This window comes from Bombus pyrosoma, linkage group LG1 (genome assembly GCF_014825855.1).
Source record: "Bombus pyrosoma isolate SC7728 linkage group LG1, ASM1482585v1, whole genome shotgun sequence".
NCBI lineage: Eukaryota > Metazoa > Arthropoda > Insecta > Hymenoptera > Apidae > Bombus > Bombus pyrosoma.
In genome coordinates, this window is record NC_057770.1 from 14,081,507 (window position 1) to 14,095,648 (window position 14,142).

General features: G+C 34.9%; 4 protein-coding genes across 9 annotated transcripts; 2 read left to right on the plus strand and 2 right to left on the minus strand.

Moving 5' to 3' along the window:
* Positions 1 to 3,571: 3,571 nt before the first annotated feature.
* LOC122568942 (sodium/potassium/calcium exchanger 3-like) lies at positions 3,572 to 6,786 on the minus strand. Of its 5 annotated transcripts, none has more exons than XM_043729303.1 (6): positions 6,410 to 6,786; positions 5,498 to 6,021; positions 4,753 to 4,975; positions 4,461 to 4,637; positions 4,040 to 4,348; positions 3,572 to 3,917 (listed from the first exon to the last, which is right to left on the minus strand). In XM_043729303.1, exons 1-6 carry the CDS (start codon positions 6,504 to 6,506, stop codon positions 3,583 to 3,585), a joined length of 1,665 nt encoding a protein of 554 aa, XP_043585238.1. In that variant the 5' UTR covers positions 6,507 to 6,786; the 3' UTR covers positions 3,572 to 3,582. The 5 variants fall into 5 exon arrangements, with proteins under 5 accessions (XP_043585238.1, XP_043585228.1, XP_043585217.1 ...); XM_043729293.1 differs by having other exon boundaries at positions 5,498 to 6,255; XM_043729282.1 differs by having other exon boundaries at positions 5,498 to 6,312; positions 6,410 to 6,514.
* Positions 6,787 to 6,929: 143 nt separating this feature from the next.
* LOC122568970 (solute carrier family 35 member B1) lies at positions 6,930 to 8,845 on the minus strand. The gene is made up of 2 exons (XM_043729370.1): positions 8,293 to 8,845; positions 6,930 to 8,069 (listed from the first exon to the last, which is right to left on the minus strand). Exons 1-2 carry the CDS (start codon positions 8,677 to 8,679, stop codon positions 7,491 to 7,493), a joined length of 966 nt encoding a protein of 321 aa, XP_043585305.1. The 5' UTR covers positions 8,680 to 8,845; the 3' UTR covers positions 6,930 to 7,490.
* A 720-nt stretch (positions 8,846 to 9,565) lies between these two features.
* LOC122568963 (formylglycine-generating enzyme) lies at positions 9,566 to 11,179 on the plus strand. Of its 2 annotated transcripts, XM_043729358.1 has the most exons (5): positions 9,566 to 10,364; positions 10,439 to 10,610; positions 10,677 to 10,693; positions 10,754 to 10,863; positions 10,962 to 11,179. In XM_043729358.1, exons 1-5 carry the CDS (start codon positions 9,770 to 9,772, stop codon positions 11,115 to 11,117), a joined length of 1,050 nt encoding a protein of 349 aa, XP_043585293.1. In that variant the 5' UTR covers positions 9,566 to 9,769; the 3' UTR covers positions 11,118 to 11,179. The 2 variants fall into 2 exon arrangements, with proteins under 2 accessions (XP_043585293.1, XP_043585283.1); XM_043729348.1 differs by having other exon boundaries at positions 9,578 to 10,364; positions 10,677 to 10,863.
* Positions 11,180 to 11,333: 154 nt separating this feature from the next.
* LOC122568976 lies at positions 11,334 to 13,481 on the plus strand. The gene is made up of 4 exons (XM_043729384.1): positions 11,334 to 12,185; positions 12,262 to 12,391; positions 12,516 to 12,847; positions 12,999 to 13,481. Exons 1-4 carry the CDS (start codon positions 11,988 to 11,990, stop codon positions 13,098 to 13,100), a joined length of 762 nt encoding a protein of 253 aa, XP_043585319.1. The 5' UTR covers positions 11,334 to 11,987; the 3' UTR covers positions 13,101 to 13,481.
* The last annotated feature ends 661 nt before the right edge of the window (positions 13,482 to 14,142 follow it).

Sequence of the window (14,142 nt, forward strand, 5' to 3'; positions counted from 1 at the left end):
TGACAACGATGACTGTCTATGTGAACTTTTGTGGTGGCCATATTGCAAAGTGCATCAAATCAATGTCATATAAACATTAATGGAAGCAATTCGCAAGCAATGTGTTTTTCAACAAGGGAAGTGGAAATGGAACACGTTTCAGTGCTCACCAGCGTCGATCAATCAGAATATGGCTAGAAGCCCGTATGATTTCAAAGTAACCTGTCAAATACGCTAAAAATGCTTGATTTGATATATGTATAACTTTTGAACCAGAGTATTCCGCATCTTAACACTTGATTTTAGGTCAAAATACTTCGAAAACAACAAGATTTCAAAAAAAATATCAATAGTTTTTGCGTCCTATTAGATGTTTAATTTAACAATTTATTTAAGTTTATCCAATTATTGCCTTTTTTGTGTGCCACTTAATAGTTTTTGACGTACAGAATCCAGAAATTTAACAGTTTGTGAGGCCGGTTTATTAAAAAATAAACAAGCCTTAATTTTAGAAATTCAGCGGTTCAAAAATTATACGTGCAAAAATTTGACAGTACGGTCGTGTATTTCATAGATTACTTTAACTGCATATTGGCTTCTATCAATGATTCGTCCAGTAAATAGAGTCACTGGTTGTAGACAGAAACACGTGGGTGGCGACCATTTCGCGGCCGAATTTTAAATCGTGGATATTGGATGAAGTTTTAGTTAATCTTTATTCTCAGGACGCCGTAAAGCGGCCGGTTACGGTAGTCTGTGCGGGTCAATCAGGTGATGGATAGCAGTCAACATGGCGTCATACTAATCTGTAAAATACGCTCAACTTTGCACACACATAGCTTTTGAACCAGGGTATTCCTAAAGGTAAGACTTGTATTTTTAAATTCTACGCGTCGAAAACTATTAGGTGACGCAACAAAAAGGCCATAACTTTGCGTGCCCTAAATTGAAGTTTAACCCATGATGTTTATGCTTCAAAAACATACAAACGTCTTGCATTACCTTTTCCATCCCCCCCTCCCCGACACCCTCACTTTTCCATTTGAAGCCATGAGTCTAGCTTCCAATAGTACCGATCGCAATAGTAATAAGTTCAAAATCCTTTCCAGCGAGAACATTGCCTGCGTCTCAAGCACTTCTAAAATTCCTCCCATAAATGAAATCATTGGCACATTTGTAAGTAAACTAAAAGGAAATATAATCTGTAGTTTATATAATGCGCTCCGATTTTTTCAAAGCGTCGCAGTTTACTCAGGATACTATAATACGTATAGGGAAATCTTATTCGTTCGCCCGCGTTGACAATTCTACAAAAAATGCTCGCATATCCTAGACGCCGCAACCGCAAAACCGTTGGGGTCTGCTAATCTACAATGCAGTAAGAGAGAGGGTTTAATTTATAGAACCCTCAACTGTCCTCCGACGAATGACAAAAACTAGGCGAGTGCTCTGTACATTTGAAGCTTTACATTTTTTATCTGCTATGGACGAAGAGGTTCCCGCTAATTCATTTGCTCCTAGCGTGAGCTTCCATGTCTTCCGCCACTGTCGCTAGCGGCTCTTCATTGTCCCCAAACTCTGTTATTCCTGTCAACCTCCACATTTCAAACTTCTCTTGTAACATCGTCCAGTTCGAAAAAGAATTATCGGCTCCGATAAGACATTCGGTATCAAATTTCTTGTAAAAGGAATTTACAGGTCTACAATTTGATAATGTTAAGTCTTGTAATAAGTTGAAGCAGCACCTAAAAAGCATGATCGCTCCCAAGCACATGTACCAAAGAACTCTCCGATATTCTTATCGAGAAAATAATGGAAGAGTTGAAAGAAAAAAATCTTAATCCGTCTTCTGGTGCAAAATACAGAAAATTTATAATGTGTAAGGTTAATTTCCCTCCCGGCACTAACATCAGTGAAGTTGATAGAAAGGCAAGCCGCTTTTTCAGCGTCCGAGACTCTTGATATTGTATGCTCTTCGAGAAATGCATATGTGATTTGCTTCAGGAGTAGCAATTTTGTTTCCACAGTAAACATTCCACCATCCAGAAAGTTCTTGAGATCAGTCAATACATAGCTCATCAACACTAATAAATCAACAGTGTACTCATTCTTCTAGACCTCGTAAAACCCATTGATACGGTTTGACACGATGCTCTTGTTTACGAGCTCTACCTTCGAGCATCCATTTAATTCCCACTCATTAAATCATATCTCAGTAACCAGTCTCTCTACGTCTTCCATCGTGGTTATGCTTTAAGTAAACATCCGATCTCGGACGAGATGCCGCAGGACTCCATTCTCGGCCTAATACTTTTCAACATATACATCAACTATACGTATGTAGAATCATGTGTCATTGCTCCTTTTGCCGATGAAATGGCAATTTATATCTCTTCCTCATTTCTCAAAACATTCCTCGACAGACTTCAGAGTTGTCTAAACTCAACAACAGATTTTACTGCCAATTACCAAGCATTCAAACCTCCTAATACGGAAAACAAGATCTTTTAACCAGAACAAGATCCCCTGCAAAATTAAAGTTACCTTCCCCGTGTCTACCCTTCTCTTCCTCTCCCTCACTTACATCCTCCCCCTATCATTACAATACAATCACTATTTCAACTTCTACCTTCTTCTATTCCCATGTAATTCATTCTTTTCTTTCCAATTATGCTTCTCTAAGCTTTCCTCTCCGAATCCTTCCCTAGGCTCATTTCAACTATGTATCTCCACGCATATTATAAATGGAGAAAACTCTGATCGGGACACTACAGGAAACAATTGCATGTACAACGATACTTTCTTCGTGCCAACTAAGTTGCTTGTATCATGATTGTATAAACTTAAAGTCATTCCAATCACCTTATTAACTTCAATAATTACTATGCCACTCCTCATCTTTCCCTTATTATTCACATTCTTTGTTTAAGGTCCATTGTTTTTTTTTTATTTTTCCGCTTAAATAATTTATGTATATTATATATAACGTATATATTGTGTATAACTTACATATGATAACGTCATCTACTTCCGTTGAACGGTAAGTGGGCCGTGGCTCATAAAAACGGCCTGAAGGTGGAGCAGTAATATTCGCAACGCTGTTATACAGATTATGCTCGCTGCTCTTCACTTTGCGCTCATCGTAATTTGAAGAAAAAAACGCAAACAGAGTCACTCGTTGATTCTCGAAAATATTTTTATCATCACATATAATTGTTGTTGATCATTTCCAATTCATTCGTACAGGCCTTCTCTTGCTTTATTTTTTACTGATATTCGCAGCTGCTTGTCGAAGCTTCGATTTTTAAGCATCATCATTGACAAATTTCGATCATCTACGTGAGTATTGAGAAACGTACAAGATCACTGATAGCCATGAAAGAAGCAGCACTAGATAACATATAGAAGATACTTCTAGTTTTAGAAAATTGTTTGTGTTTCTACATCAACAAGATTAAAAACATAATCAGGATTGTTGAAATTGCCAAGATTGCTCAGATTAACGAGATGAATAAGATGATGAACAAATTTAACGATTATAATTTGATAGGGCAGAGAATGGGCAAACAAATTATACGAACTGTGCAAAATATACGAAATCAATCAATATAATTCATCGATATGAGGACACATTGGTAAATTTACAAAAAAGAAAACGTTCAATTCTACGAGAATGGCAAATATTAAAAATATTGTGTATAACACCAGACATATGATTCCTACTTTTTTGTTTAATTTAAAATTGAAACATGCTATAACTGTATAAAGAACTACTATGCAAATAACTGTTGTAAGTACACTGTAGGATATAGCTCCTGATACGATCTCCACGTCTCTTCCTTTCATTAGACAACTTATTGTCCACGGTAAGCCCAAGCAAAGTAAAATGTCGAGAATATTTGCCCCCAACGTATTGCTCATCGCCATATTTCCGTCCCCTAGATGTATATAAAACATTCAATATTTCATATCGCTGATCAGTGATTTGATTCATCAAAATATAACAACAAAATAAACAAGAAATTTTGATACAAAAGAAATAAAGAAAAATTAAGCTTACCTTGTCTGGCTAAAATCACAATGGACGCAATCTCCGGCATATTTCCACCAGCGGCTAGAAATGTAAGACCCATGATGGAATCCGGAATATCTATCGTATCACCGACAACCGTCGTCATCCAAGAAACCAAATAAGAAGATATTCCGATCCAAATCACACACATAATGAATGTCAATGGATACCAGCGTTTCAATCGTTCAATCCTGACATCTGGTATCGTTACATATAGCAAAAATTTCAATGGCCAACCAAACATAAACCAACATTTTGCAATCATAGTTCGTTCCCTTGGCCAAGTAAATAAATATTCTGCAAATAAATATACAGAAACGATACATACATATAATATGCTTATGTTTCTCATCCGCTTCGCAACATTCATATACAATACATATACACAGATACATATGTACATACATACCAGAAACAGAACGTTCCAGCGATTTGTCAAGATTTTCTAGAACATTTTCGAGATCACGCTGTTGGCTTTCCAATTGTTTAATATCCACGTTCTTGCAAGAATTAACTGTAACGACATCATCTGGAGAGCGCAGTTTGTAGGAGCCATTACGAGGCAACTTCTCTCCAACGTTAGACACTATAATTAATCGCAACGAATTGTTACTTGATATCTATCTTACTCGACTCGCAATATTTTCTCAAAACGGACAAACAAACAAAGAAAATTAGTTGAGAAAGAGAATGTTACTTACACTTTGTCGTGGATTTAGAATTAAAACGAACGATTTTACCGCAACACTGCCAAATACCTTTGCCACAAAAGAGCAAAATTAGGTAAATGCAGAACAACATTATCAAAATCATGGCTTCGTACCAATGAATCCGACGATCCCACATTATTGCTACCAATGCTCCAACAGATACCACGTACATTGCACAGTCTCGTGACAATATTCGCCATTCTAACGGTATCGCCTGAGTCGAAAAGAATAAAAGACGAATTAGAAATTGCGTTTTTGGAAACAACCGTTTCCTTTCAATTCTTCAAACTTCAAGGATAGAGATACACGTGAATAGGAAACAAAAAAGATAATCAGGAAACAACTAATCATGTAACGCTAACAAGGTCAATGGAAGATAAGTAAAAGAGATAGGTATTCGATACGATCGATCTAAATATACATACTTAAAGAGAATGCTTATCATCTTTTATCTAAAAGTCTGTATCGTTATAAGAAGATTGAATGGGTGAGATAATTGATTTGTCGATGCATTCGCCAAAAATTATTTTCGTATATGTATACGCATATTATATGTATGTATATATATAAAATATAGATATGCAGTACAATCGCGTGTAAATTGTGCGATAGATTATAATATCAGATCGCTATCCATATAGCGGATCACTTTATTTTTAGTTATCGTTTATTTTCGTAATCATCTAACAACAATTTTCAACTATATGTGTATTTTTAAATATGTGCGTGTACTTACGCAAAGAGTCGTTAACGCTCCGCAGGCCGGAGTTGCAAACGTGTCGAATACGGCGCTACCGACAACAGTACCAACACCAAGATCCGACTCGGTTAAGAACGTTCCGATTATATTCACGAATAATTCGGGGAAGGAACTGCTCATAGCAAGAAACGTCGCTCCAGCAACATCGGTGCTTATGTTCATACTGACGCATATGCACTCGATAGCTGGTAATAGATAATCGTGGCAAACGAATGCTGTCAATAGAAAACAATATAAACCGAGAAAGGTATGCAACACTACAGCTCCGTGACGACGTTCTTTGTACGTGAACAAATCTTCGGGAAAATCAAATATAGAACGATCCGTGCAGTTAATTTCTTTCTCTTCTTCCTTTTCTTCGATCCTAAGAGACACGAATGATTCTTGTCCATCGCTTTTCGTTGCTTGCTTCGCTACCACCTTATTTTTAATAGTTAGCATCGGCTGATTTATGTCACGTGCTTCGGTGATTCCATTCGGCAAGTAAATCGAGGACGTTTCTACAAGTGAAACATTTCTTTCTCTTTCTCCAGGTAAAAGATATATTTTAAATGGAAATAACAAACAATATAGTCGTGTAAAATTCTCTGAAAACCTTAATCTAGAATCGATACGCGCATGCCTCTTTGAATATTTGAGCGCGCCAACTTGTGCGTACATCGAGACAATTGATATTTTCAGAAAATTCCTTTCTTCTATCGTTCCCCCTTTGAATTACGCGCTATCCAGTTCCACTGATGATTCGATGTTCGTAAAGAAGGCAAACAGACGAATGTTGCGAAGAAAAAAGACTATTTAAACGTATACTATTATACGCGTATATCAATCAAATTAACAACTATATGTATGCATCAAATTAACTACTCTAATTGTGAATTTACCACTTACCGTTTCCAAGTAGCGCGTAAGAGGCTGGAGACCATATCGATAGCACAGTGATACACGCGTAACTTTTTAACAACCATATATTCATCTCGTCTTTCATGTACTCTGCGAATGTTCTCTTACGATCTATGTATATTGTTCCTCAATACTACTTTTTGAAAAGTAGTCTGCGCATTTATGTTACATTACGTTTAACTGATTACGCTCCCTACCTAAAGCTCATTCAAACGCCGTTATTATCTATTTAACCATCGTCGACGTTGTCGTCAGTATCGATAACAGTAACGAAATCCGATTTTAAAACCACTTTATACGCTTAGCTACGCGCGAAGTAGTTAGCTTCTTTAATTAAACTAAACATTTCTTAACTAAGGTTTACTTACCTCGCCACATCGACTTACATATACATATGTAAAGATATGCATATTGCTCTCTATATAAATTGGCAAAAATATTTCAGTCAGAAATGACGGTAAAATGATTAATTATACATACGACTAGGAAGAGTAAATATACTAAATCGTATACCAAATGATTGCATTTGTCCTTTATTTCATAATCGATTTCTTTTTTATCACGTACACTAATAATCACGATATTGATCGTATTTTTTCCCCCGTAAGTGACGTTTACGAATGATATGATTAGTAAAAAGAATTTTAATCGAATGAGATTGATGTAAGGAGATAAAACGAAAGAAATATATACGTGAAACGCTATGCGTGCAAATGCATGCTATTTCGATCGGCATAACGCATATATACATACGAACCCTAAAACATACTGCGCGCATCAAACATACATGTATAATATACATGTCCATAGAAACGAATACATGTGTACATATTCGTAAAGGTATAGTATATCAAAATCTATCGAACGTTCATTCGAAATATTTCATTCATAAGTACAAAACCGTACAATGAGCGAAACCAGGAAGCCACGGTACACACATATTTGTCTACGGTGTAATGTTCCTAAACTCGTATTTCATCATAACGTGACGAATATATGTCTCAGAATTCGAGATCATTTTCTATTCAAAGAGTCAGGATCTCTCAGATAACGTGCTCGCGTTCGTTTGCTACTTCGTTACATCTTTTCTAGTAGACTTGTCTTTACCATACATAGCATCTAGAAACAATCCCGCAAATACTATAAACGTGCCCAACCATTGCCTAAAGGTCAAACTATTACCAAAGATAAGTATTGAACCTAAGACTGTAAAGAATTTTCTAGTTGTAGTTATAATGGAGCACGGCAATGGACCGAATTCCGCAACAGTGAGAAATATAAAGTATTGTCCAAATGCTCCTGCTACAGAAAAGGTAGCAATGTGCCATATAATAAAAGGGTATCTATGTAGAAACTGAATAAATTCGACAAGTTCTCCAGAGGCTATGATGACAACGCCGCTAAAGATCGCAGACCAGCCATTCATATTCAACATCATATGACCAGACTTGGAATTGTGTTCAGCTCTCATTCTTTCCTGCACAGCGCTAGTTAGACCATCCATTGTTAATGAAAGTAATAACAGTAATTCTCCAAATGCAGTTTGTCCCTCGGAATGCTTTTTCAATGGATTGACATCCTTGTACATAAACAAAGCTACACCAATGACTACTAAGAACACAAACAAGTACTTTCTAACTGGATATACCTGCAAGATAATGCGTTTGATTGTTAGAAATCATATATAAGATATGTAAATATATGATTGTAAATTGTGAAAAACAAAGTATCACAAAAAGCGACAAACAAAAAGTCATAATATATATATAATAATACAAGTTCCACAAATCTTCTCCTGAAATAGTAATACAAGGTAGACAATTGATTATATATCTATGAATGATACATCAATAAAAGAAGAAACAAAATACCTTGTTCCCCAGCAGTACACCGAGTATCATTACCGGAATTGGTTTACCGGCTTTTCCAATCACTTGTGTTGGATAACTAACAAATTGTAATGCCATATTACTGCATACCATAGCAAGCAAATAAGTGAGGGCAGAGAGCGCGTAATAAGTTTTCGGAGTAGTGTCCTCGCCCTGTTTCATGATCGTTAATAAACTAGTCTTAGCAAATAAATAATTAATTAGACACTGGAAGAAAACTAAAGTAAACATATACGTAAACTTTTCACTGCTTTTTTCATCTCCATATTGTCCTCGTGTGATCTTCTCTTGCAACATGCCAAAATGAAAATAACATACAAAAATACCGATAGCGCAAAACAAAAGTTTGAAACGTTTTGAAGAAGCCATTATAGCTATATTAGTATAGCGTCGATATATTGGAATAACTAATTTCGCTATACTGTTACTCTTTCGGTCATTAGCCGATGTCACGATGAACAGAAAAATCTTCGAGACATTCTATACATACGTAAATGACAGATAAATAATACGTGGCATTTAACGATAGGTTATGTTCCACGTAAATTACACATATGTAAGCAGAAGGGGAACGGCCATAAAAGTATGAGAGAGATGAGTGTCTACATGAGAACTGCAAGCAGCAACATAGAAATCGGGTGTTCGTTAGACAAAGATAGGGAATCCTCTTCTCAAAGTACCATCTTTTAGGATGAGCTATAAACCTAATAAGCTAGGTTAAATATAATGTGTGCATACCAAAAGAAAAATAAATATGTGCCTATCTACGCATTCGCACGTCAACATCGACGTATCGATATCAATTTATCTATGAACAACACTCTAGATCCATTTCTGTATACTAAGACACGATCATATAAACAAGTCTTGACACTCACTAGGGAAAACCGAAAATTGAGTCGTGCTTAATTGTGAAAAATCAACATGGAAATTTAACAAAGACCACGATCTTTCAAGACAAACGGAGATGAATAAAGTAATCTGTCGTTATCTGAGAGATTCAAAGAATTTCTCGCATGCGCGGAACGTAACCTTTTTGTCTTCCACGTTAATTTTTTACAACTAGTCACGACTCAATCTTCAGACGGTTTTCCCTAGGCTTCGGTATATAGGGTCGACACCTGTTTATACATAAGATCGTGTACTAAACTATTAAAGTTAAACAAAAACTGACCCAGGCCAGCTAGGGATTTTCTGTTGCTTATTGCAGCGTACCTATTTCACAACGACAAAAACTACGATTGCCACATCCTATCATGGACTTATACACACAGTATATATCTTTTATGTTTATTTCTTTACAGTATACTAAAAGTTTGTAGTGGAAGTATTTTGTGAAAGATGATGACTTTTGGTCGCAATATTTGTCGAATCTCGAATTTATAGGCATTTGTGTTTTTTACAATCACAATTAATCAATTTATTGATTTTGCATTCATCAATACCCTGAAGTCATAAAATGAAAAGTTCGATAAGGACAACTTGGCAAAAGTCGACGGTGTTGTTTATTTTTGCAAACATAATTATTACATTATGTTCTATAGCGGCATGCTTCAAAACAGATAATTCAGATAAAGAATCTCTTCAATGTGGTGGTTGTAGCTTTAGCAGACAAACCATCATAAAAACACAATATAAGAAAGAAACAGAAGATTACTGTCCAGCAACCAATGATCTTCATATTTATGAAAAAACTACTGTCAATCGTATAGATCGTTTAAAAGACATGGCTAAGATAGAGGCGGGCACCTTTACGATTGGTACAAACGAACCTGTGTTTGTCGCAGATGGTGAAGGTCCGAAACAACAAATATATCTACATAGTTTTTATATAGACAAGATGGAAGTGAGTAATCGTGATTTTGAAAAATTTGTCAACGTAACCAATTATCGGACAGAAGCTGAAAAATTTGGAGATTCGTTTGTATTTGAAGGTCTGTTAGATGAAAAAGTTCGAGCAAACGTAACGCTCGTTGTTGCTCAAGCTCCTTGGTGGTTACAAGTAAAAGATGCAAATTGGCAACATCCAGAGGGTCCAACCTCTGATATTAAGAGTACGTTTATTTGTTTTTTCGATTGCTCGAAATTATAAGTTGGAGGTAAAAAGAAATAAAATTAAATAATCCAGATAGAATGGATCATCCCGTTGTTCATGTATCATGGAACGACGCTATTGCCTATTGCGAATGGTTAGGAAAAAGATTACCGACTGAAGCCGAATGGGAAGTTGCTTGTCGGGGCGGACTGTCAGATAGGCTCTACCCATGGGGTAATAACTTGATTCCAAATGGTCAATACAGGTGAATAAAGTTGTATAAAGAATTATTTAAAATTAAAATAATCCATCAAATTAAAATAATCTGCAGAGCAAATACGTGGCAAGGTGATTTTCCAAGTAATAATACTAAAGAAGATAAATACGAAAGCACATCACCTGTTACAGAATTCCCGCCGAATAAGTATGGATTACGTAATATGATAGGAAATGTTTGGGAATGGACATTTGATTGGTGGACGACCGAAACTAGAACGCGAGACGGGTCTAATAATCCTGTATATATGAATTACTTACGTCTATCTTTTTTATTTGTTCTTTCTTTATTTTTAAATAAAATCGGCAATTATTTTTATAACGTGAAACATATTTCCAGAATGGTCCACCTCGTGGCACGGACAAAGTGAAAAAAGGCGGTTCCTATCTCTGTCACAAGAGCTATTGTTTTCGATATAGATGCGCTGCTCGGAGTCAAAATACTCCAGATACAACGGCTGGAAATCTTGGTTTTAGATGTGCATTGTCAGCTTAATTTTAATCGAAAAAAGAATTAATCGATTTTTTTAATAAATGTTATTTAATCATCTCATATTATATCACGTTTTTTCTTTTTTAACTTGATCAAATAGAGTGTCGTTTAAAAACAGAGGTAGCTTTTGTAAAAATGGCAAGAAATTATAATACACGTACTATATTTCCAATGCGACTACAAATAAAATCATTGGAAGATAGTTTAAGAAGGAGGATGTTTGTTCCCAGCCGTTTTCGTCATTGCGATTTGTGTACGGTCGTTAAAAGTATCATACGTGTATAGAGATTGTAAATATTTGCAATTTCTTTATTATATATTATGTCAGAGAAGAATTTCCTCTCTGGTTATAGCAAAAGTCAGTCAATTTGTTTATACGTATATCCATGATTTGCTTCCTTTTCTATAGAGAAACATGAGAGTTTCTAACCAGTAAAAGATGAAATAATTGCTCACTCCTCTTCCTATTTTTCAGTTCTTTCCACAACGTTATAACATAACTCTATTTACTCCGGATCGTTTCGACTATCATCGGCATTCATCGGTTTGTTTCGGTGAAATTCATTTAAAATTTCGGGCGTCGGCTTGTGATGGACGACGATTATTAAAACGGTGTCGCCTTGTGTTCACGTTTATAACTGAATCGATTGAAACTTTTAACAATTATAATAGTAAATTATCATCGGAAGAAATTCATATGTATCGAAATAATATTGCAACGAGAAATTGATGATATCATGGAAAACAGTGAAACAAATATTTATAAACTAACCTTCCCTGTTACAGTGTAAAACACGGAGTGTAATTTCAAAACATCGTTTTAAGCATTTATTAGAAATTGTAAGGAAAAGAAACTATCGTATTCACTGTAAAATGAATTACGGGAAAAAATCTCCTAGCATGGGTACACCATCGGTATACTCGCACGTTACTACACGTAGCAGCGCAAATTTAAAATCTTCACGATCAATGCGTAGTGTTAAAACACGTTGGTATCAAAAACCAATTTTAACGCATTCGCATTTACTTAATATTCAAAGAGGCGCCATGTTTACAGCTATATTTGCATTGGTAGGTATGTAATTGATTGATAATGTACAAAATTTATATTCTATCATTCATATAGATGGTGTTTTTATTTTTTTAGTGTTTAGCCATTTTTACCATTTGTACGTCTATATTTGATCTTTATTGTCTTTACGAAGCTGCACCAGGCTCAACCCATTATGGCTACTATATAATATCTTATGAATTTGTTTATGTGGGCAATCGGCATGGTTAGTAAGATATAGGACATTGAAATTTGATTGTCTATATAAGCTCGATAAAAAGAAAGGGAAGATATTTATTTATATATATTATTACTGTTTTTTTAAATTTTACCTTGATATTTCATTTCAGTACGTAACGCTCTTGTTGTTTTTGCTTTGTTCTCTATGCTTGGTGGAGTAATAGTGTTTGCAACATCTGTGATGTTGATAACTGCTTTAAGAAAAGAATATGAAAAGAAGATGGTACCATGGCTCTACAGTTTTGCAGCTTTCACTGTCTTCAGATTTCTTGCTTTTATCTTCTTCAGTATAGTAAACGACATGATATTTGCTTATAATATTGCAATGTGTATTTTGTGGATGACATTCATTTGTTTTTCCATTTATGGATGGTTAATAGTGTATTCTTTATATGTGGAATTATGCGATCTTACAAGACTAGAAGATTTAGCTCACTTAAGAGTAAGTTTCCTTATTTAAACATCTGGGAAAAACTTTTTTTCATTCCTCTTTCCTGTTACTGTTGATTTGTTATCTTATCATCATTTGTCTAAATTATTTGTTTTTGTTTTTCATATGATATCATCGATTGACGACTTTTATTTTATTTTAGATCGGGACCATGCAATCATTGAATGCATCAACTACGCAGTCCATCGCTGGTTCTCGTCCAACAACACCACACAGCGCGGTATCGGCACTGCCTACGAATTAAGGCAGGAAGATTTGAATAATCTCTACATTCCATCAAGTTGTGACAGTGTCATTATTTTCGTTTCATCAATATGAATAAACACCTTACATGAAAATGGAAAGGATACGAGACGAGGAAGCTGGATATATGTACACGTACATATATGGTGTTATGATACTTGTTTAGCGCAAAGCGTAATATAAATATATATATACGTATATATATACATTAATTCGTCCGATAACATTGGGATTCCGTCCAAAACTATAATAAAGCACGAGTTCTTAAGAATAGAAACTCGCACGCTTGTATGAATATTAATTTAGTAACTATTTGTAACCATATTTAATTTTTGTTATAATTAACACTCTTTTGCTAATAAAATTTGGATAAACTTTTAAACCCACATTCATTATTAGTCTGTCGTTACTATATGTTCAATTAATTGATTATTATATTATTTATTATTATCCATTTATATCGTCAATAATTTATTATCCTTATATAAATCGTTAAAGGATAAACTAGTTTTTAATCGATTTTATATGTGAATTATATCACAGTTGCTACAGTTTCGTGTGTTAATTATATTATTTTAATTATATTACGTAAAACAAATAGAGTAAAATGAACTAAAATACGTAGTTACACAAAGAAACGAAAAATTTTCCCAAATTTTGATTGTCCTTCTTTAAAAGTGCAGTCGTGATTCCATTATAATTAATTGTCAGCGGATGATCGAGCCAATTCAGTTTCAGTATACATACGTAACAACGTATGAAAAAGTGAATATGCAAAATAAATAGTTCTTCCAAGAAGGTTTAAGAGAAATATACCGATTGCTGTGATTAGCTTCAGAAGTACCCCAAATGTAGCCGTCAATATATACATGGCAATTGCAAGGCACATTTTCTATAAAAGCCATTAACTGCTACTACACGCGCGCGCGCACGCGTGTGTGTGTGTATAGACATACATATTATATGTGTTTCTAAAGAATAAAAGAAAAACGAGAAAACTAATATGTATCGAATATAATTAAAAACGAGATCTCGATAATCAG